The following is a 24,472-nucleotide window of genomic DNA, read 5'->3' on the forward strand; positions in this document are numbered from 1 at the left end:
GGGCGGTTGGGGGCGGGGCCTGTGGGAGCTGGAGGCTGTTATAAAGGCCGCCCCGCAGCCTCGACTGCAGACGAGACCGCCGCGCAGCAGCTACACAGCCTCCTTGCTACCGACCTGCATAGACCTCCGTAGCAGAAATGGCCAGGTGAGCGTTCAACTTTTTTCTGACGTTCGAATTTTAAATTGAATCGTTTGGCGCGTTTTTGTGGTTTTTAATTTATGCCGGGATGTTTTATGCTGTATTTTTGTGAAGCGGATCGATGTTTGTTTGTTTTATGGTAAAGTTTGGAAACTGAATAAAGTTAAAACGTTTTCAAGCCTCACGCTGAAAAATTATTAGTAGGTACCTAGTTATATCGGGCGATGGAAGGTACGATATGGTTTTTATATTGATAAAGTATTCATTTAAAACAGATCTTGTAGGAAGTATATTTTTTTATGAAAATGATACTTTGGATAAGTTACAAACAATGGAAGTTACTTCTAAGAACTTGTTATCCACGAAAACAGCGGGAAAAGTTAACGTAAAACTTAATGAAGTGAACCAAATGCTGAAAAATTCAAGAATAAGTAAGCATAGGTTTTAAAATGTAACATAAACTCTAAAATTACAACAAAAACAAAATACAGTTTTTTTACTCCCAAATTCAGTCGTTCGTCAGCTCAGTTATTGTCGAGGCTATCAATATAAATAAAGAATTTACCCTAAGGTTGCCAAGCACTCGCGAGTGTGCGAAAATGATAATAAATAAATACTTAAGTGTATTTTAAAATATAAAATAAACCTATAATTGATACAGGAGGGCGACATATCAGATGACTTCAGGTGAAATCAAATATATTTTTCAAAATCCTCATTAGAAAGTAGAAAGAACCCAAAATACTAACGTTATGACCTTTCTTATATCTTTCAATTTGTATAATGAAAACCCAAATTTTGTTTTCACAGCATTGAGCGGTTCCAATTTCTGGCTTAACCACAAGATAACGTAAAAATAAATAAATGCTGTTTATATTATTTTTAAAATAAAAAAGGGTCTTCCTTTAGAATAGTGCCGCATATCAAGCACTTAAGTATATCTGGTACCTAAGGTACTTCCCGTTCATGTTCATGTAGCATAGCCGTTTTCTTTAAAATGTTTACCATATGTAATTAAGTCAGTGAAAGTAGTTATATTTTAGACTAAATAATTCTTTTGGAAGAGTATAAGTACTTAAGTATCATAATTAGTAAATTAAATTAACGTTTATTAAAATACGCAATTTATTACAGCTCTATTTTAAAGTTCGGGTACAAAAAGGAAGAATAAAATATAATATAATATTTAAAGGCAGAAATACAGATTGCATTACACAGGATATCCCTTTGAAAACCATAGTAAAATAATACGGTTGTGCCACCTGTTGTGTTCTGAAACTGAAGGATTCAGGTTACTCGTTAAAAAAACTTTCCTTACTTTCTTTACGTTCTTTATCTAAGTTTGGAGAAGTATTGGGTTGAGAACGCACCCAGTTTATTTTCGCAAAGATAACATTTGCCATAAAATAAGTTTTCCTCAAGAAAAATGCGATGTTTTACGACGTAGATAAAGTATTAGGAGTACAATAAATCTTTACTTCCGTGAACTATAAATATAACTACACGTATCAAAAAAAATATACAGTTATTCTAATGTTCCGAGTTTACAATGATGCAAAAAAGTTATAACAGCTTTGATGGCTATATCTAGCTTCAGGAATCACTGAGGGACCAAACATGAAATAACTATTCTAATTATATCGGGTTTAAGTATAGAGCTGTGGCATAAAGGCTCAGGTCTTAATTTTTAAATTCTATAATCCACTATAATGCAAATCTTGAAGCATAATAAGATAATGATTTGTTTTTACCAAACATCCTAATCCTAACTTATAATATTATAAATTCGAAAGTAACTGTGTCTGTCTATCTGTTACTCTTTCACGACAAAACTACTAAACGCATTTAATTGAAATTTGGTATGCATATAGTCTAGACCCTGAGAAAGAACATAGGCTACTTTTTATCCCGGAATTCTCACGGGAAAACTTTTTAAGGCGAGACGAAGCGCGCGGGAACAGCTAGTGTTTGTATAAAAGTTCAGTCATCTGTAGATAGAGTTAGTGAATCTAGCAATAATTATTAAACATAACTATGAAATTTTCGTTCCAATAAACTTGCTGAAGGAAATTTGCTCTGTTTAATGCAAAGAAACACTTTTCTTACAAAACCTTTCAGGTAGGTAATGAAACAAAGGATTTCAATTTCTTGTTTCAGTCGAGCCTAGACCAGTAACAATGAACGATATGCTTTTTAATAACTTACTAGCTTCATAACTCCATTTGCAGTTTCTTGACTGGTCTTATTTTTTTAGGGTTCCTTATCGGAACTTTTAGACGGTATACTCTTAAAGTTATTCGTCTTTATTATAAAACAAAGATTAAACATAGTTCTGGTACTGGCTGTGGCTATAACCCGTCCAAAATCAGAACTATCTTTAGGGTGGGTTGCACCATTTAACTTTAACTATTACAGACGTCAAATCTCTTGAAGATTGATCTGTCTCGCCAAGAGTTTTGACGTTTGTAATAGTTAAAGTTAAATGGTGCAACTCACCCTTAGTCTTCGTTTTATAACCAGGGGGATTCTGACTCCACGGAACACCTGTCCGTTTGTCGGTCACACAAGGCTGTATATTGAGAACCGTCATTACTGAAATACAGAAAAATACACTTACGGGCCATGAAGAGCATTAGCATATACACAACTAAAAACGTAAATTACCTATTAAATGTTTTAAAAAATTGGGCCCATTTGGTGTCTCCATTTTGTAAGTGGAACTGTTTCTTTGCACGTGAGTGTATAATTGAGCAGGGGACACGGATATACCTCTACAACCAACGTGTTTTTTTCTCGTATCGGTAACGGCAACAGGTAGATGCTAAATACCGTTGATACGTAGCGCAGAGGTTTCGTAGCAGTACTTGCCGGCGCCTATGATGAGGACTGTGGTGGTGCCGATTGTGAAAAACAAGACTGGCGATATTAGTGATAAGGGCAATTATAGGCCTATCTCATTAGCCACGATCAGTGCTAAGGTGCTTGACGGTTTGCTTAATACTCAGCTGGACAAATACCTACAAATACATGACAACCAGTTTGGTTTTAAGTCAGGTCTATCTACTGAAACAGCGATATTGTGTTTAAAGCAAACTGTCAAGTACTACACCGACAGGAAGACGCCTGTTTTTGCTTGTTTCCTTGACCTATCGAAGGCGTTTGACCTGGTTCATTACGACACACTATGGAAAAAGCTTCATAAAACATCAATGCCAGAGGCACTTATAAGCATTTTCAAATATTGGTACCTGAACCAGGTTAACGTCGTTCGGTGGTCAGGCGCTTACTCGAATCCGTACAGGTTGGAGTGCGGGGTGAGGCAGGGGGGGCTGACCTCTCCAAAGCTCTTCAACCTGTACATGAACGCGCTGATTGAGGGGCTCAGCAGTACTCATGTTGGCTGCCATATTGGCGGAGTTTGCCTTAACAACATTAGTTATGCAGACGACATGGTACTGTTGAGCGCCTCAGCGGGCGGGGTGTCGGAGCTGCTTGGCATCTGCGAACAGTACGCGCACGAACACGGCTTACTTTATAATGTAAAAAAAAGTGAATGCATGGTGTTTCAGGCCCGAGGTAACTATCTACATGACATACCAGCCATTAAACTTAACGGGTGTCCTCTAAATAGAGTGTTTAAGTTTAAATATCTAGGACATATTGTAACCTCGGACCTGAAAGACGATGTAGACATAGAAAGGGAGCGTAGGGCGTTGTCTGTTCGTGCGAATATGATAGCCCGCAGATTTGCGCGCTGTTCAAGAGACGTCAAAATCACTCTTTTCAGAGCATTTTGTACTTCGTTCTACACGAGCAGTCTGTGGGCGAGTTATACGCAGAAACAGTACAGCGCTCTACGGGTCCAATACAATAATGCGTTCAGGATGCTGTTGGGGCTGCCGCGCTTCTGCAGCGCGTCGGGCATGTTCGCGGGGGCGCGCGTGCAGTGCTTCCCCGCGACCATGCGCGCGCGCTGCTCGTCACTGCTGCGCCGGGTGCGCGCCAGCCGCAACACTATCCTGAGCGCATTCGCGGAAAGGTTTGACTGCCAGTACCTAAACCACTGTAGCATGATACACAGGACTGCAGTCAAAATATTATTTTAATATCATAGATTATTTTTAGAATTTTATGTATATGTATTTTATTGTGTTTAAATTTGATTGTGAATATTATTTGTGTTAACTTATGGACTTTGAGTCTGAATTAAATGATTTGAATTTGAATTGAATTGTAGCAGTGTCGTAGCTCGTAGCAGTTTCGTAGCAATGTCGTAGCTCGTAGCACTATCGTAGCTCGTAGCACTTATGTAAATAAATAAAACTTAAGGCCCAGTTTCTCACCATTCGGTTAGGTCATAAAAAGCTCGGTTTGGTTACATGATGGACATAATTAAAGTATCAAAATATAATTATGTAGGTAAACGGTAATTTGCGCTTGTAGCTTGTCCTTTAGGAGTCGAACATACCTACAACCAATATAGAGAGAGCTATTTTATTTCTCTTTCGTATTTTTTTCAATGGCAGCGACCCATGTCAAAGCGTAAACGGGGTTTTGTTGTGGTTTGTTTTAAAATTGCGATTCTTAAAATTTCTAACAGAACCAGAAATTCGATAAAATGTGTCCATTTTTTTATTCGATTTTGCAGAAGATATACTTTTATATGGATGGCTAAGCGTCATGATCGAATAGTTTATTGAATAATTAAAGATACTTGTTAAACTTTTCACATCCTGAAAAATTACTGCTTTAATATTATGATCCTATTAAAATTCTGAGCTGTACTTGTTTGGATTCTAATTTCATCACTTTTAACCCCTTTAAGTACCTTGAAAACTCTTATAAACTGTACCTCGTAATCGTTCTTAAAGTTAAATAATTTCTTTTAAAGACAATAAATAACCTTATAGCCAAATCCGTATTTATTAGCAATTCTATTGCTACCAAAAGTACTTACATTTATGAGGGTTGGAGATTTTTATTTTATGATTTAAACGGGCATCTGGTTCACACAAATTAGTATAATATAACTACGGGTGCTATAGTTTGCTTTTTAATCTTTCGTGGAGATAAAAGGTGGTCTGTTTGTACTTTACCTGTGCACACACGGAGCTGGTCCTGAGCCGTGCGCCGAGGAGCAAGTTTTCATTCCATAAGACGGGTATATTGGCTTCCTTTCAAAGAATTCTAATTTCATTGTTTGCAGATTATTCCGTTTACGCACTTTACGAGGAATATTAATCGTACAACATTTTTACTTTGTAAATGTAGATTTTACACAGCACTGCAAGAATAGTTTACTATGCCGCAATACGAGTATAAACACAGAACACACAATCATTCCGAATAACTATTAAGATTTATGATAAAAAAAAACTAAAGTTACTTATTACCGTTTGGAGAACGCCAATATTTACGTCGCGCAATTCCAATAGCAAATGAATACTTTAATAATAATTCCCATGCAATTCATGTGAATTGAATCGTTTAACTGTGAAGAATTTCAAACCTTTCATAACAGATGAACTTGCACTGAAAACGGTATGGGGGCGGAAGGCTCTTACTGTCTCTTTGATCTTCCACTGAAGGTGTTTTGCATAATTATTAAACGAACACTCAGTTTATATTAAACGGTTCACTTTGCTTGTAAGTAGAGTGTAATTACGTGTATTTGCTGCTGCTGATGATGATCACCATGTAGTTATATCGGAATTAATGTTTGAAATATTCTGGTGTAAAAAGCAGTGTCAGCTTTCTACATATATAATCACAAACTTTCGTGTTTTTATTCATTATCATATTATTTGCTCCGCTGTTTTCCAGCACATTCTATGGTTTTTACTTACGCTTTCTAGTCTTTGGTATTATTATTATATTAACGACCAATTTTCACCAACAAAATTACCTGAATCAAATTACAGGCTACCTTTGACAACAAATTGCAAGAAACCGGTGATAATAGACAATTTAGTGGTAATTCAACTAAAGCTTAAAGTTACATTATATATTTTAAATGACGTAGGACCGCGCCGAATGAAACCATTTCATTAATTAAAATTATAATTGGTTGGCAGGATCAGTGAAGTTTTCCAGAGTACCTATTTTTTTAGTTAAAAGTTAAGCACTGTTGTTTTTGTACGTGTCGGTGACAAATACGTAGTAGGCAGTAGGACAAAGTTACTGTATCGAAGTAGAGTTTCACCTTGGTATTTTGAAAGGAATTACTATGATTAGTTGTCAGTTGCTATACATAAATAAGTATGTAGTTGTAAACGTACCATGCCCAAAAATACCGTCCATGTTTGAATGAATGAACAGACAGTTTGACAAGGTGCTAAAATGTATAGCTACTAAAGCAGCTGACTGTACATTGTACAAGATTTTAAGACGCATCTGTACTTGATTGAAGTTTAAAATTTCCATTCCTTACGATGAACGAATTAAGATTGATTTGTCTAAGGATTTGATAGGTACAAGCATAATTAAGTAAGCACAAGGAATAAGCAAAACATTTGCAATAAATCTTCTATTTGTTGGATATAAATTTAGAATTAGGAAAATAGTTGATAATGATAATATGGTGAAGTTTACAAACAATATTCTCAGATCAAATAAAACAAAACATAGCACTCCTTCTTAAAACTTTAATTTATCAACTATAATATTAAGACCAAATATTAATTTAATACTTACAGATCAGAATTTTTCAGGGTACTTAATTTCAATAATAGGCATAATTTTACACGACACCAAACTGCCTGGTCCCGATATTGACATCGCTGTTGCTGGCAAATTGACACATGTTGCCACGTCACACGGCCCAACGCACATTCAACTATAGGTAGGTACAGTCAGTAAAAGAGATATGGAGGCCACCCAGTGAAAACACTTAAATTTTATAATCCGATGATGGGTGATATGTGACAAGAATCATTTAATATTTAACCTGTAGAGATTTTTTGTATGTATCGCTAAAATATCTTAGGAGCGAACCGTTTGTGCTGGGATATCATAAATATTTATTTTGCTGACTGTACATAAATTAGCTGCTACATATATATTTTTGTGTGTAAAGTGCGTAACCAGTTATAAATTCTGTTTAAAAAGGTTTTTTTCTAAAACTGCTACCTAAAACTTTTCGTCATGCTTACTTCAAATTTTAGAACCTCCCCCCTAACATCTAGTATTTGTTCTAGATAATAATTTTAAAAGCTGCTAATAACGACCGTACAAAATTAACTTCTATATTTTGTAGAAGGAGTAAAAGATCAATGTATGAATATGCATTTAAGTAATATACTTCAGTTACATTCAATGTACTTAGCAATCAGTTGATGTCTCGCAAATCTCGCAATACATTATGCTGCTTTCATGAAATCTATATATGTAGTTTTAAATATTTTGATGAATATACTAAGTTTGTAATGTGTGTAACTCGCAGAGAAGAAAAATAAACATATTTAAAGAAAAGTATTTCCTTTTTCACAAAACCCCTACGGCGTCATCAGACTGAAATAATTTCGAATCGAAATGCCATTAAAATAAATAATTATTCAGTAATTAATGCGGTCATGTCCGCTGGTATAATTTGATTTCATTAATTAGTAGGTACTTAACGGAAAACGGCTCAAACTCCAGTAAGTAATTTAATTGTTATAAACGGTTGAAATTTTAAAATGATTCTCAATTGTGTGCCTTTCTATAAATACTTAGAATAGAATATGACTTTATTATTCACCACAAATAGCTACACATACATTTGTTTAAAGAAAGAAAAGGATTTATTTCATTTTATAATCTTAAAGCTTATCTAATTAAACAATTTTAGAATTTTGAATTTTGAATCTACCATTAATCATTTTCATAATGTTCATGTTATAAAATTCCATACAAATAAAATTTTAAAACAGCATCGTTGCTTGAGTATTCTATTAAAAGCATCGCTGGGTAGATACTTGGGTAGTGGACTTCAGTTAGAAAGGTTTCTAATGCATTCAATATTCATCCAACATAAGTTTACATTCAAGAATACTTTATATTTCAAGATATTTGAATTACGTTGTTATGTAACCTCGTGAAAAGAACTTAAAAGATTGAAGTTTTAGTCTGAAAATCTTAAGATGGATATTTAATATTTGATGTAGGAATTCAACGCACTAAAGATTTGCATAAAAAAATACAGCCCATCTCTTGCATTGTGAAGAAAGGAAAAATAATATAATTATTATTTAAGGTGTAAAGTTGATGTTTATTCCTATTAGTATAAATATGTTTGGTAATATAATAGCATGCAGATTGAGATGCACTTTCCTGAAGGAACATACTGTGGTTCAAAGCTGACCCCTTAGGTAGCATTGTTACTTAGGGGTCAGCTGTATTTGCTCCACACTGTACCTGATCCTAGCCACGTACATTGTCATATGTTACTATGTCGATAGTCGAGACTTTTCAATTTCTCGGTAAGGTTAACGAAAAAGCCGTTAGGGTTGATATTATTACACAACGCAGTACCGATTATATTTGTACAAATCAGGGCTGTCGTCCCGAAGGAAATCTCGATCCGTATTGGCGCATTCAAACGTGGAACATTGCAATAACAAAGATTTCTTTTTAATTTTTTCATATATTTTTTCACGATTCGTTTTTGTTTCACGTTGCACGAAGTTTTTGATATTTTTCGTAGAGATTTAATAGTTATCTATCATATACAGCTTAAGAAAGCAAAAAATTATTTACCTATTAGTAGCGTAAACAACCCCCCATTCGGTAAAAAGGCTCTTCAAAAACAGAAGCAGGTTCTGTACCCGTATCATGAAAATTCGAGCTAACGAATAGAATCGAATGCGAGTGCGACTATTGTCAACTTGACAGCACTTCCGAACACTTTTTACCTTTCGAATGAGTTTCGAAAAGAATGACCACAGAGTACATGATATTATTCTGACAATGACCTATGGAATGATAGCTGTCAAACTTTCGCAAATCTGTACACCGCAATACACCGCCATTTTGTTGTTGACAGGTTGACAGCACTTTCGAATAGACTATCGAATAGAATATGCTGCGGTTTTTCATGATACGGGTACTGTTCATGATGACTTCATGACACCCATCATGTCAGCAGTCAGATAAAACGGGTAGTCTCATAAACGACACAATTAATATGTAAATTTTCACCTTTTATAAAAATTATAATTTCATAAAGCGATGGTCGCGTATTTTAGTTGATTACCTAGGAGTGAACCTTTCCAGCAATTTACATTACAAAGATGATTTTGAGCTGGTAATATCTAGATAGGGTAATGTAGAAGTCTTTAAAAATGTGGAATTTAAAATGAAATATAAAAAAATCTAATACTACCCAGCATGTATTTTTTCAAGGTAACTGCAGGAGTGCAATTTATAGTCAGCAAAATACTACACAATGTGGTAATAATATATATTATACATAATTATATATATTTTTTAAGTACCTACCTATATTATATAATTTACATACAAACGCGTTGTATTTATTTATATTTTTATATGCTTTTATTCGTAGGTAGTTGGCTACTTCGCTAATTCACTTCTTCGGATAAAAATACTCTTAATTTTAGACATAAAGAGAATCTTAAATAGTAGAGCATACTTAAGGTCATGGCAGAATACAGTGGCATAAATGGTACCCACAGTGTAGGAGGTGAGACAGCTAAATGTTGAAATATTCTTTTAACAGTAAAAGGAGTTGCACTTTGCCTCTTATTGTAAAATATAAAAGTTCAATTAGTAAGTACAAAGATAACGGCACAATTAAACACAGATAATTTTGGAGTCAACTCCATCGAAGTATCTAACACAAGCAGTGCCACTGCGCTTCCAATCCAGAGCATTTCAACTAAAAGTTGAGCGGCGTATTTCCGAAGTGACATCTGTCAGCGCGTGATGAATTAGCGCCGCGCACATTATGCGCCGCCACGGCCGCAGCGCCCAGTTAATTACAAACAGACCAGACTAATTAGTTACTTGTTAACTATAGCGGCGAGCGGACGAAGTTTTTGTATATACGCGCTTTGCTTGCTGATTAGGAGAAGAGAACTGTTGTGATTATCATAGCGTGGATGTAATTATAGTTTTGTGTTGGCGTGCATGAAATGCGAGTGACGTCCGGTGCAGCTTGCGCAGTCAGCGACTGGCAACTAATCCGATTGGCTAATCCTTTTATCACGGTGATAAATGCTAGCTGTGGTATTTGTCACCAAAAAGCTTTATTAAAAGAGGTTTTGTTTTATACAAGTAAATTTTGTGAACGGAACGTGGCTATTAAAATTTATCCCATAGGATGGACTTGTTGATCTGAACCTGGCAATAATAGCCACGTGTTCACCCACCTTGTCTCACTCTTCAGTATGCATGGCGGCCGTTGAGACGGACCATTTGTCACCATCTGCGTTCCGTGACGTAATGGAACATTGAGTCTCAGGAGAATGAGACGGAAGAACTGTTGTCTCACAATCGTGACACCTTGTTGATGTATGTTTTGTATGATGTAATTGGTAACATATCCTACATGTAATGTAGCTTTTTTTATTACTGTGTTTTGTTATTGGTTCGTGTGTAGCATACGAGTAGTAAGTAGTTTGCTAGTGCAATTTAAAGTGAGGTACACTTGATGCTAGTAGAGATACCGGCTGGTTTTATTTGTTTTCGGGACTTTTATATTTGGTTTTAACATTCGCTATAAATTAAATTAACTCACTTACTAAAATCTTATAAGCACCAATGTGTACTGTTTCTGTTTAATCATAAAACTTTTGCTTATGACTTTTAGCTTGTCAATAGAGAGGAGTTAATATGCTGACTCGTTATCCCATTAAATTACCACACTACAAATTGGTCAGGAACAGCTAATACCATGTGAAGTAGTAACAATACTAGATATTAAATCTATGTATCAAGAACTGCAGGACCAATAATTACAGGTATAAATTAGTCAATATAAAATTTATTATTGATTTAACATGACTATGGCTGACTACTTACAAGGAGAGTCACAATAGATCTTTTAGGTCTTAGTGGAGAATGGGCACTGGTTGCCCTCCCCGTTTGAATAACTATAACTACATATCTAAAAATAAATATCTATCTACATAATTATAAAGTACATAATATATAAAGTAACAGACAACTAATAGCAAAACGCAATACTACCCCCTGTCTCGGAAACGTACCTCGATTCGTCACCGGGACCTTCATTAAGTCTGTTTGTCAATACGCTACCGAGGAAATTGGCAAATCTGTTCTCATTTGTAGCGTTTACCTTCAATGACGACATTTGTTTCTATATGGAGACCTGGAGACTAAGGTGGAAAGGTTTGAGGCAGTTTTCGAATTGACGTGGGTACTTTTGTGTTGGCGAGTCGTAATCAAGTGCACCTGTGACAATCGCATTAGTGGAAGTATTTCATAAAAACAAGTATTTCTTATACCTATTAAACTTTTACAAAATTGTAGACTCTACAATGCCCATGCATTGTATCTGATTTGATTAAGTAGGTATGCAGCCACAATTATAATTAGTTACTATACTCACGGGAAATAAAAAAGTTCCACTCACAAAATGCCGACACCAAACAAGTGTTTTCAAACATTTTATTTAAAATTTGAACAAAATATTGCCGGTTTAGTTGGTCCTGAGGCTCCGTTAAATATACTTCAATGTTGCAAAAGGCGTCATTAAGCTAGCTTTTTCCGTTTAGGAGTAATTTGGTGCTTTTCTCAGTGGAACCTTTTCATTGCCCGTTATTGATATTTTTTACTTACACAAAGCAGACTAACATAACAAAACGACCAATCTTTTTTTTACTAAAACAGTGCAAACGAATGGAAAATGGACGCTATAATGAGATTCCAAACAAACGGTACAAAAGCACATAGGTATAGGTACGTACCTACATAGTAAAGTTGCCTAATTACATGATTAGCCGGTGTCATGTGACAATTAGCTACAACAGAAATGAGCGAAAAATGGCTACAGTTCACGTGCAATTACATTGTAATCAGATTGGACAGCTCTCGCACTGGACATAGGGTGCGACAATGCTAACTTTGCAATGGGTAAAATACTTTTCATTCATCGGTAGCCCTGAATGTATAAAGTAGATGACGTACCAGGACAGTAGCAGCAATAACAAAAATAAATGTTTTATTATTGCTCTAATCAACTACACTCGCGTGCAATGAAAAAGTTCCACCTGCCATTGACGTTCCATCCATATGTCACTGGAACTTTTTCATTGCTCGTGAGTGTATTTCGGGTGTTTGCACTGGTTTCTGTTGCAAGTTAGTGATATCGGTCTCTATTATATGTTCCATTGTATGCAGATAAAAAAACGGTATTATTCGGATGTAGGTTTTCTGAAGACAAAATCGAATCGAAAGTTTTTTTTAGTTTATAGACATGTTGTACCTATATTATATTTTACATAAACCTATAAAAGCCTATATATCGCCTTGCAATAGAAAGTGAATCTGCAAGTTGCTCCGACGTCAGTCTGCCAAGTTCATCGACAGCTTATCGAAATAGCTTCGATTTATATGGAGCGTAAATAGTCGAATAAATATATCACCGCCGCCGCCGCCACTTTGTATACTTGTATAGTATAAACGCGGTATTATTAGTTCGTACGGTGCGTGGAAACTTACGCATTTGCGTAACTAGGGATGCGAAACATAGCTAATAGTGTATCGATGTTGAGTATCTTGATATGGAATTGCAGTTAGGCTAGGCACTTGCCGTTATTATACTTTGTTATAATCTCAATTTTAGTATTCGTAGAATTTTATTGAGAAAAAAAATATAAATTTTGCCGAGTAACATAATATACACAAACTTACAGCTTACAGCATCCAGTCAAAAGAATAAAGCTCTTTTTTAATAATTAAGAATATTATATAAAAAACCAGTTTCTGTAAATAAGTTGCATTTAAAATATAAAAAACGATTTAGCTCTGATCCAAAAACGACAAGAAGTTTCTCCAATCGTATACAAACTGGTATAGTCACATCACTGAATCTCGATGCGAATATCTACATAAATGGCCGCGGTCCAGACCAGTCTGCGGTCGCCGTGCGTACGCGCCTCTGACGGCGTCGTGACGTTGAGAAAAATATCGATAAAAAATACGATGTTTAAAAAAACAATAGACAACACTTTTTTATTGATGATGTAAAAATGAAATTGTTTGTGTGACTGTTCCGTTGCGATGTTATTATAAGACGTGTTAAATTTTAACTGTCTTAAATATCGGAATGCATATTTTCCTCATGTAAGTTTTTTTATTTTATTTTGCTGATCCTTACCTGTAAGTCAACCTCGTCAGTGGAAGTGGGCGCTCAGCCCCTGACATATTGAAATATCTTTTTAATCTGCTTTCAGTTCCGGTTAACATATTATTATATGGGGTTAAAGTAATAATTTCAGATTTTCAGAATGCACATATGTACTTACCTAATTTATGATATTTTTATTTAAAATCTGATCAAACTGAAGTAGATTGTATTGTTATCTTTTGACGTTAAGAATGATGATTTAAAGACGCCGCAAGATTTATTGTGTCTCTATCTCTAGCATAGTGCGCTACAAAAAAATCCCGCCACAGCCCTCAGTATTTTTTATATAGGAAGGAAGACGGAAATATTGTTTAATTTGTTATAAACAGGGTGTTTCTATGCGGGAGCTAAACTGCAATAATATGATGGCCGACGATTTAGTGATCCATTGACACTGAGATCATATTGAGGGCATGATATTATATATGTTTATATATAAATATTATACAGGGCATTCGACCCATAGGAATATTATAAACTCACGGGCCATGAAAAGGTTCCACTGAGAAAAAACCAAATTACTCTTTAACGGAAAAGGCTAGCTTAATAATTATGCCTTCTGAAACATTGAAGTACATTTAACAGAACACCAAAATATTACAAACAAAATACGGTAATATTTTGTATTTTTTTTAATAAAACGTTTGATAAAAATGGGGTCGTTTGGTGTCGGCATTTTGTGACTGGAACTATTTCATTGCCCGTGAGTGTAGTTATTCACTCTAATTATTTTAAAAGTCGGAAATATAATTCTACGGCCCGATATAATATCACACCAGGTGCCTCTCTCAATGGAAGATGTCAATGCTAGTGTAGGAACGGTTCCTAAAATAATGTTGTTTTAGAATCCAGCCAGTTGGTTACTGATGATAAGATGTTAACACCATATTAAACCAATACGGCGTGTTTTGAAACTATACAAGGCCAGAACGCAGAGGTTGGGACTGCTCGCGTATATTTTCAAATTAAAATGGTGCCATTATTTACTTGAAAGTATACAAGGCCATTACGCACTAATCGCGTATATTTTCAAGTAAGTTGGGCCAAAATTATGGCTTGAAAATATACTGTAGCAGTTACCACTGCGTACTAATCGTGTATATTTTCAAGTGCCAAGCGGTAATGCGAGCACTTGAAACTATACATGATTAGTTACCAGGTAGCCCTTTTGAATTGTTGCTCTCTCTTTCTTTCATGCGAAATAGTAATTAGTCTATTGCTTTCTAAACATTGCATCATTATTCCGCACTTGGCATTGTTTTCTTAACGCGTTTTTTGTTTACATCGTACAGTTAAAAAGTAAATTGATTTAAATTAAACTGTAGAACTGTTGTAAATATTTAAAGAGAAGAGGGTGTAGAACAATTCATAAAAGACAATTACGGTGAATTCAAAACTTGATAAAAATAGGTTTGTAATAGGGTAATACCTACTACAATCACGAGCAATAAATAAGTCCAAGTAGCAAAAAGTCAACACCAAATTACCCCAATTTTTTAAAACATTTAATTTAGAATTTGATCAAAATTTACGTTTTTAGTTGGTTATAATAATATTTTGATGCGCTGTTAAATGTATTTTAATATTGCCGACGAGCTATCGTCACTGGAACTTTTTCATTGCTCGTGAGTGTATTACTATTAATTCATATAAATAATAAGATATAAGTAAGTAACTTGCAAGTATGATTGCTATAAATATCAATTTATCAATCAAATTAGAGCTTGTTCATCTTTATTTATTAACATTCTATAAGTATGACAGGCAGATAAAGTAAATTGTAGTCATGTACGTTTACCGAAATAGTTAAGCAAATCAGAATCAGCATGTAGGTACAAATTATATGCGACAAGTACGCGAATAAAGCAATGTGCGTAATAGCAATGTATATTTTCAAGAACGATTCAATAATTCCCAACTTGAAAGTATACGCGATTAGTACGCACAAATCGTGTATATTTTCAAGTCAAATAATATTTTTTTTCACTTGAAACTATACAGTGCTAGTACACTATGGGTGCGTTCTGGCCTTGTATAGTTTCAAAACACGCACCAATACGCGAGGCCGTTATTATTCTGAGTATTTCACCGTCTGTTATTTCACTTACAAAACTCACAAACTTATATCACTCACGTTGCTCGGTGTGGTTAAAAATAACTTTTGAAATGAAACTGATCGCTTATAATAGCTGCAATTTGTAAATAAAAAGTGGTCCTGGGTTCTTGAGCCGGTGTCTTTGGCTCCAAATAATTTTGAGAAGGAATCCGTTTTTTTGGGAACAAGTTAATTGGGTGGCAACCACAACGATCCTGTGTTGAATTTTTGAACCTACTAATTTTTAGCAAATTTATTTAGCCGACCACCGAAAGTGATACAATTTGAATACTTTACAGTTTGAAATTTGAAAGAACAGTACTTAGTAAAAAAGTTATGTCAGAAATGGGGTCAAACAATAAATAAACCTTTACACGCCTACTTTAACCATTTCATGCAATTTTTATATTTACATTGGTAAAGTTTGTATCTAAGAATTAGGTTAGTATGTACTCTTGTTTCTAAGTTTTTTTATTAGCCTTACTGCCAGTTTCAATAACTCATCTATGGATGACTGGTAGTTACTTTCATACTATATATTACTTCCATGATTTTGAAACATCAAAAGTTACAACCTGTCAAAATCGTATGAAAGTAGCTACCAGTCATCGGTAGATAGAGTTATTGAAACTTACAAGGAAGTTACACGTTCTACCTCCACATGGTTACTGCAGATACTTAGTTCTTGCAACTAAATCCTCCAAACAAATGAATGTATAAGTGATCTAAATAACAGGAGGGGCGAGATCCAGGAAAGCCCTTGAGGAAATTCTTATTTATTTGATCTTGCGGAATGCGAGATGTCGAATCCGAGGTTTGTGCCCTCAGTCGTATTGGCACGCTTTGTCGACGACTTATGTGGGGGCCGCCGAATATTTCAAATTTTTATCCCACCTCGTATATCATAGCATAATATTCGCAGCTTACTTTTTTCAACATTTTAACCAAGAGATGAAACGTTTTTCTGCATTTTCGACAGATATTTTGATATTTTTCTTAGCAGCTCAGTTATTTATCGCCTACAGTCACTGATATCAGACTTGTTATAGTCTATTATTCTTTTTTAAGTGTTTACATTGTATATTATATAATGTATTATATGTAGAGAAGCGTAGTTTATTAAATACCATATATAGAGATAGACAAGTACTCCGTAACTCGAGTTTTACCTAGATCAAAGAATAATATCAAACCATGGATCACGCCTGGCCTAATAAAATCAATAAAAAAGAGAGATAAACTACATAAAAACCTTAGAAAGAATCAAAATGATATAATTTTACAACAGACTTATAAAAAATACAGAAATTATTGTAATAGCATATTAAAAAAATTAAAAAGATTATATGAAAAATCGCAACTTGAAAAAGCTCAAAATGACCCTAAAAAAATGTGGAAAACTCTTAAAAAAATATGTCACATACAAAAGAAAAAGGAAAACGCTTCTGACTTGTTGATAGGTCCTAGGTCAGCACTGGAATCTTCTAATAATGCAAACGAATACTTTGCAAATGTCGGTGACCATCTAGCCAAAACGATAATACGAGAACATAACTTAGATGAAAACTTGCTCTCCCGAAATATAAAAAGTGCTTCTCATAAACCAGGCTCCTTTGGGCTACTACCTACTGATCACACAGAGATCCAACTTATAATTAATAACATGCGAGCTGACTGTGCCACGGGATGGGACGGGATACCTGTCAAACTTATTAAAGTAGCCAAAGACCTGATATTAGCTCCCCTCGTACACATTGTGAATCTCAGTCTTGACTCTGGCATATTTCCCACTGCCCTCAAACGATCTGTGGTGCACCCCATTTATAAAGATGGAGATAAAAGCCTGCCATCTAATTATAGGCCAATATCAGTTCTCCCTTCCATATCAAAAATCCTTGAGACAATTATAAATAAGAGATTGCTTAAATATCTTGAGTCACTAAACCTTCTCTCAGAAAATCAATATGGTTTCCGCTCGGCAAGGTCTACGGAGGATGCTGTCGCACGCCTCACCGCGACTGTAGTGAAACATATTGATGAGGGTGACCGCTGCGCTGGTATCTTCCTTGACCTTGCCAAGGCATTTGACACCGTCTCCATACCCATTCTGCTAGCCAAGTTATACAATATCGGAATACGTGGCATTCAGCACGATCTTTTCACCAGCTACCTGACCATGAGAACTCAGTCATGTAAAATCGACTCAACAGTAAGCTCAAACCTCCAATGCTCAGCGTATGGCGTTCCTCAGGGCAGCATTTTGGGCCCGACACTATTCATCATTTACATAAATGACTTGTGCAATCTCCAACTCCGAAATGCTGCTATTGTCACTTATGCCGATGACACTGCTATCGTGTTCCATGGCAAGACGTGGCAAGGAGTTCAGAAAAACATCCAAGATGGTCTAAGTAGTGTTGTGCATTGGTTTAAGAATAACCTTCTGACCCTAAATCTTAAAAAGTCTAAATATGTTACTTTTTCAATAAGATCCAATGGTCAACCCCAAACAGGCACTTTCACTGTCACAGCCCACTCTTGTGTAGACCCAATTTGTTGTTCTTGCCCTTCTTTGGAACAAGTGCATGAAATCAAGTACCTGGGAGTAATCTTGGATAAGCATCTAAATTGGATATCACACATCAAGTCACTGTCTGGTCGTGTCCGCAAACTGATCTTTATATTCAAGCAATTACGACATATAGCTGATGAAGCACTCCTTAAGATGGTTTATTTTGCCTTTGCGCAGTCCATACTAACTTACTGCATCTATGCCTGGGGAGGTGCCTCTAAAACACACATGATCCATGCAGAGCGATCTCAAAGAGCGCTACTAAAGGTCTCATATTTCAAACCCTTCAGATATCCAACATCAAAACTTTATACAGACACAAAAGTGCTTACGGTTCGTGGACTGTACATTCGCTCGGTTATATTAAAACAACATACCCAAATAGCTTACGATCCGGTTTTCTTTTGTAGCACCCGCAGAAATGACAAAGTCTGTCGAATCACCCATAAAAGGACCTCTTTTGCTCAAAATTTCCACACCTTTCTTGGACCATTTTTGTACAATAAAATAAATAAAATAAAAAATTTATACCAAAACACTTTCCACTCATGCAAAAGAATTACAGTAAATTATATAGAATCACTCAATTATGACGAAATTGAAGGTCTGCTAAATGTAGAAAATTAAAAATTATTAGGAAATAATATATATACTTAAGTATTTATTTACCCTTATATATATATACTCATTTATATCATACCATATTTATATGCACTAAGTATTGTATTATTATATTTAAATATGTAGCTACAAAACTAAAATATAAAATATGTCTAACAAGTAGGAAACTCAAGCGATGAACGAAAGACACTGGCTCCTACGATACAGGTCTCCTAGTGTAGGTTGCCAGGGCCATTTCATGCAGTCGAAGCCTTGTGTACTGTAAATTGTGAGTTAACTCGGTATTATTTAAGATTTACTACTTCTACTTTATTTAGATCATAAACATGTTGTAATAGGCTAAGTTTTTGTCAATAAATATATTCTATTCTATTCTATATAAACTATAAGGTAAACATTACTTATAAATACTACTGCTTCATTCAATAAATAGTGTAGATAGTTTTAATAATAAATTACCTAACTACCTACTTATAAAATTAACAATGTTTTTGATTAATCCATAAATAGGCTATAAGAAAAACGCGCTTTATCTTTGGACCTCGAGGAAAAGAAATAAGCAAAGGAATTCAGTGCTCATTCGGTGCAATTTTTATCTTAATTCGCTGCAGGATTGTGCTGCGTTTTGCGGCTGAGGCCAAACAATTAAATAACAGACCGAATGAGGCGTTTGTTAAAAAAAAAAAAAAGTTCCTTTTTGGAGAAATAGATGGCGTTGTCTGGGGTTGTACCAACTTTCAAACCCTCAGAACACACTCAGATCACAATATGTTATTCTGTGAGGCTAACGAAATGTGAAAGTGACGTAGGTAGGTAGAATTGTAGTATTATTTTCTCTATGATGTCGATGTCACTGTTGCTTCAGCGTTCAGTGCGATTGTGCGTACAGCCGTTCTTTTCAAGTTTTCTCAGTTTCCTTGTGTTTCTCCTGTATTAATTGAGTTGTAGTTGAGCTATCTGCTCCTCCTCCCTTGATACTGTACAGTTAGTGCACTTGAGATAGTGACTCTTTTGAGATAGTGACTCTTGTGAGATAGTGACTCTTGTGATAGTGACTGCTATACTGTAATAATGCCTAAGGACTATGGATCATGGTCCCTTGCCAATCTGAAGATAGAGTTACGAAAACGGAATGCCAAACTAACTGGACGGAAAGCCGTCTTGGTTCAGAGGTAAATTTGATCAAAGCGCGGGTAGAACTATTCACAGAATACTTAGCACTATCCCAAGCCACATGCAGTCTGAGCCTCGGAAGGATGGCTCGCGCTACCACCCGACAATTAATCACAACAAGTGAGTTCTTATTCTGAGTTTAGTACTCTTTGCTCTCTATGTAATTTTTGACAGTTGGTACACTGCGTTTTCACGCCATCTATCGGCTTACCCAAAAGCTCAACTGACAGCTGTCAAGGAAAACGGCTCATTCCTTTGAAAACGAAGACTTCGCAAAACTTATCTAGCATTTTAAAGCTAGTCTGGGCAGAACGGAACAAGATTAAGAATAATGAATGCTGTATGTTTTTGTCAATTTATAATTTTGGTCACGTCGTTTGTAGTTATCATCTTTTAGAAAGGCAATTATTATATATTTTGATGCATAGTAATATTCTACTTTTCAAGTACGTAGATAAAAGCTTACTTGTAGGTAGTAGGTAAGTTTTAACAAAGCTAAAAACCTGGTACACGAATTTCAACTTTTAGACTGTCACCAAGAGTGGAAACTATAGTGTTTCTCGTCGATTTACGCAGATTTCTATTCATTTATGGTCATATTACTGTATAGTATACCTACAGGAATATCTTGAAAATGGTAATTTAATCTCAATAACATAAACAAAGTCTTAATTTAAACGAATAGGTCGACGAGCGAAGTGTGTTTGGTTGTTTGTGCCGTAGAAACGTACCTACACGTGCGCGTGAAAATTCAAAATATCTTGTAACTTTTTTTACTAATACTACTTGTGTGTGTGTGTATTTTTTACTACGTTATATGGGCATGAATTTCAGATAGATAATAAATTCGATCTCGCTTTCCTATCCTCTGGTATAATATTTTGGACTACTTAACTATGGTAATTAAACTACACAGTACCCAAAGGCAATGCCTACGTGGAGGTGCCTACCTCCACGTAGGCATCATAGATACTTACCCTGAAAGCGATCGGTATATCGTAGAATTACGTTAATAATGTTATCATTTATGATCCATCCAACTGTCGAACGTATAGCGTATACTTAGAGTACGTTCACTTTTCAGCCCACGTTACAGTAGTGTTAACCCACTATATCACATTTCATATCCTTAGTTTTAGCACAGAAAGATCTTCACACTTCAGCGTTCCTTTGACTTCTTTGCTTCTCGTTTTACAGACTTCAGTCTGAAATAAATAGAATTTTATACTCCTTGTCTAATGGTGGGTAGAATACTGTTATGTTTCTTGAACTTTAGAAACAGGTTTAACGAGATTAAGGGGTGAGCTTTGTAAGAATATTTGTGTGGATTCAGAACTTTTCTTTGCACCTATGCAGCTATTGAAATTATGACGTTTTATTTACCTTGTATACTGAACTTCAGATGGATGCTTGAGATAACCTTATTATAGTACCTACTTGTGCACTAATTAGTAATTGTAACAATTTAAAAATGAATAGCTTGAAGCGATGACGTTATTAATTTAAGCATGATTTATTTTTTGGGATAGGGAAAATATTGTTGCACGAATAGTTTCGATCACTGATGTTAATAAACTTATGTAATGTAACGTTCCCACTTACTAAGCCTGCACGTAACGTTATATTCAATTTAAAAGTATACCCTAAGTACACGAAATATGCCTGGCTACCCATAGCACAGGGTATCCTAGTTCGGAAGCCAGGAACCAAAATGTAAACCTACTTATGGCAAATAAACGTTTTTTCATTTTTCATTTTCAAGCTTACAAGGGTTTTGATACGTATCTAGAATAAGTATACCTTTCCACGAAATCAGCCTCCTCATTGATTGGAAGGAGACCCGAACACCTGCAGTGGGGACGTGATACATACAATGAATTCCCTAATTCCCCTTAGATCCTATGTGTTCCTCACTGTGCGTGGGGTCGTGATGGGTTGTGATGATGATGATGTCGTAAATAAAAGTATTTCCTTCCTTCTCCAGATCCTACGTGTTCCTCACGTCATCCCTATGCCTGCTGCTGGCTTGCGCGCACAGCCCCAATAAGAAGTACCTAAATAGAACTGATTCACCTATTTCTCCCTTAGATCCTACGTGTTCCTCACAGCAGCCCTCTGCCTGTTGCTCGCGTGCGCCCGCGCAGCCCCGGCGCAGCTGTGTGCGGGCGCGGCGGAGGACGACCCGCGCGCCGCTCGCTTCTGTCAGGCGTTGAATACGTTCCTGGAGCTGTATGCCGAGGCGGCTGGCGAGCAGGTGCCGGAGTATCAAGGTGAATATACATATAATAATAGAATATTGCTTTATTGAACACCACATAAATTTGTCATACAAAAAACATACTTATAGACTAGAACTAATGTACAATAGGCGGCCTTCTCGCTGAGAGCGATCTCTAATCAATAATTATATGTTCTTATTATTATACTTATAGCAATTATGTACTAAATCGTGCATAGGGGCTCTAAAACACTGTCTACGCTACCCGGTCTGTGATTGCAGACCGATTCATACATTACGCCGTCTGCAATATTGATTGACATTTTCAGCGCATCAGGGTATTACCAATTTAAAAACGTAAAAATTCGGTTAAAATTTGAAATTTCATTGAATATTTCTAAAAACGTTTCACGGGTCTCAATCAGTTAAATCAATCTAATCTGATCTGTCTAAATAGAGTACAAATCAAGCTTTACGTCAATCTCATGTAAAAAGATAACCATGAAATTTACGGAAACAAACACGCATCTATCTATACGATCGGCATTCATATACCTCTAGGTGTAGAGTGTTATCGAAATAGATGACTACTACAACATACTTACATAGGTATACATGTATAAAGGGTCTCGTCATTACCAGGCCCGTCTCACGTAAGCCTCCGATCATCCGATGCACTGCACGTGGATTTGAGAGAACTCGCCAGTTACCAGTTCACTTCCACGAATTGACATTACTCGGTGGTTCACCCTACTTCGAAAACTGAAGTTTGAGGGTGTTTTTGCGCTAACCATAACTCTATCTAGTTGTATTAAATTAACCGTTTGCATGGCAGCTTTCGAACATTTTTGTTTTTTTTGTCAATGTAGAGCAACACTCCTGATTACTGCGTAAATGTTACTTCTTTTAACTTTGCGATAGGCTACCAGTTTCTAAACATGGTTTTCGCCAGAATTATATTTCTACTTACTACAAGTTAAATACGTTCGTATAGTATTTCTTTCCCCCTAAAGTGACACGGCGCTTTGTCGTAAATACTGACATGAATACGTAATTTACGATTCTGCATGGGATATTGATTACGAATACGAAGGTGATACATATTTTGCTCTACATCTCGAGGTGCAACTTGTGCAAGTAACTGGACTTTTCCTTTAATATCATAATCACTATTAGGTATTTGTGGAGAAAGGATTAGCCAGTCAGATAAATAAGACTCGTTTCGTGCGCTATATTAAGCCGCAGTTTTATCATACTCGGTTAGATCATAACAAGGAATTAGTTCATCAATTATAATTATGTCTTCTTCATATTAAATTATAGACAAATGTGTCAAAAGTCATCAACTAATCCCTGGTTATTATCTAACCGAGTATGATGAAACTGGGATATTGTATCGCAAGGCGTAACTTACATAGACTAGGGGAAGTATTGTTTGTATCTGTATGTATGTAAAAATATGTAATAATTAACACTATATCTTCTCCCCCCAGCTCTAGTCCGCGACTACCCTCAACTCCTGGACTCCGGCATGAAGCGTCAGGACGTGGTGCACAGCTTCCTGCGCTTCGGGCGCCGCCGCTGACCTGCGCGCCCCCACCGCCCCCGCCACTGAACACCACTTGACCCCACTTTACCCTACCGGCGGCTAGCGCGCTCGGACATCCTGTAGATATGGAGCGTTAGTGAAATCGACACGTTTTTGATTTGTGATTTGTTTCTGAATCAGGGTTTTTATGCGTTGTGGGAGTAAGATGAGGATGATTTTGATTTGTTTTTTTAATGTTTTGTTGAGTTACGAACTTTATTATGGGATGTCCGAGTGTAGCTCTTACTGTTCTTACTGAAATGGTTTAGAGACGGGATTCACGCAACGATGTTAAGTTTAATTTGCGATCTTCGTCCAAAACATATACTTAACTAAATTACGTAAAGGTTTTTAAAGTTCCTTAAATGTAAGACTAACTATAAGTTGCAATGTTATTAATGGACGGTAAACTGCGGATTGATCGTATTTAGACAAGAAAGTATGATCTTTATAAATACGATCAATAATTTAGGTATCTATGTAAATTTAATTAAATGCAGACATCAAACTCTCTCTCCAAATTTAATATTTAGATATTGAATTTTAGTAAGATTGTACTTAAAAAAGTATTATTAGTCATAAATGTATGTAATTATTATCAAAATATTGTTGTCAACATTTTTGGTCGCTTTTAAGTTTATAATTATTAAATAAATTATTGTAAGGTTTAAGAAATAAATATTTATTGACAAGC

The 24,472-nt window shown here is 35.7% G+C and overlaps 1 protein-coding gene across 1 annotated transcript; it reads left to right on the forward strand.

Moving 5' to 3' along the window:
* Window positions 1-24,472, forward strand: LOC105391961 (myosuppressin). Its single transcript, XM_011563541.3, has 3 exons — window positions 1-145; window positions 22,061-22,242; window positions 23,684-24,472. The coding sequence occupies exons 1-3, from the start codon at window positions 138-140 to the stop codon at window positions 23,773-23,775; spliced, it is 282 nt and encodes a 93-aa protein (XP_011561843.1). The 5' UTR covers window positions 1-137; the 3' UTR covers window positions 23,776-24,472.

Source organism: Plutella xylostella, chromosome 7 (assembly GCF_932276165.1).
Source record: "Plutella xylostella chromosome 7, ilPluXylo3.1, whole genome shotgun sequence".
Classification (NCBI taxonomy): Eukaryota; Metazoa; Arthropoda; class Insecta; order Lepidoptera; family Plutellidae; genus Plutella; species Plutella xylostella.

Coding starts and splice junctions, on each gene's coding strand:
- LOC105391961 (XM_011563541.3), top strand. Junction 22,243..23,683: donor GCAGGTGCCGGAGTATCAAG/GTGAATATACAT, acceptor TTCTCCCCCCAG/CTCTAGTCCGCGACTACCCT.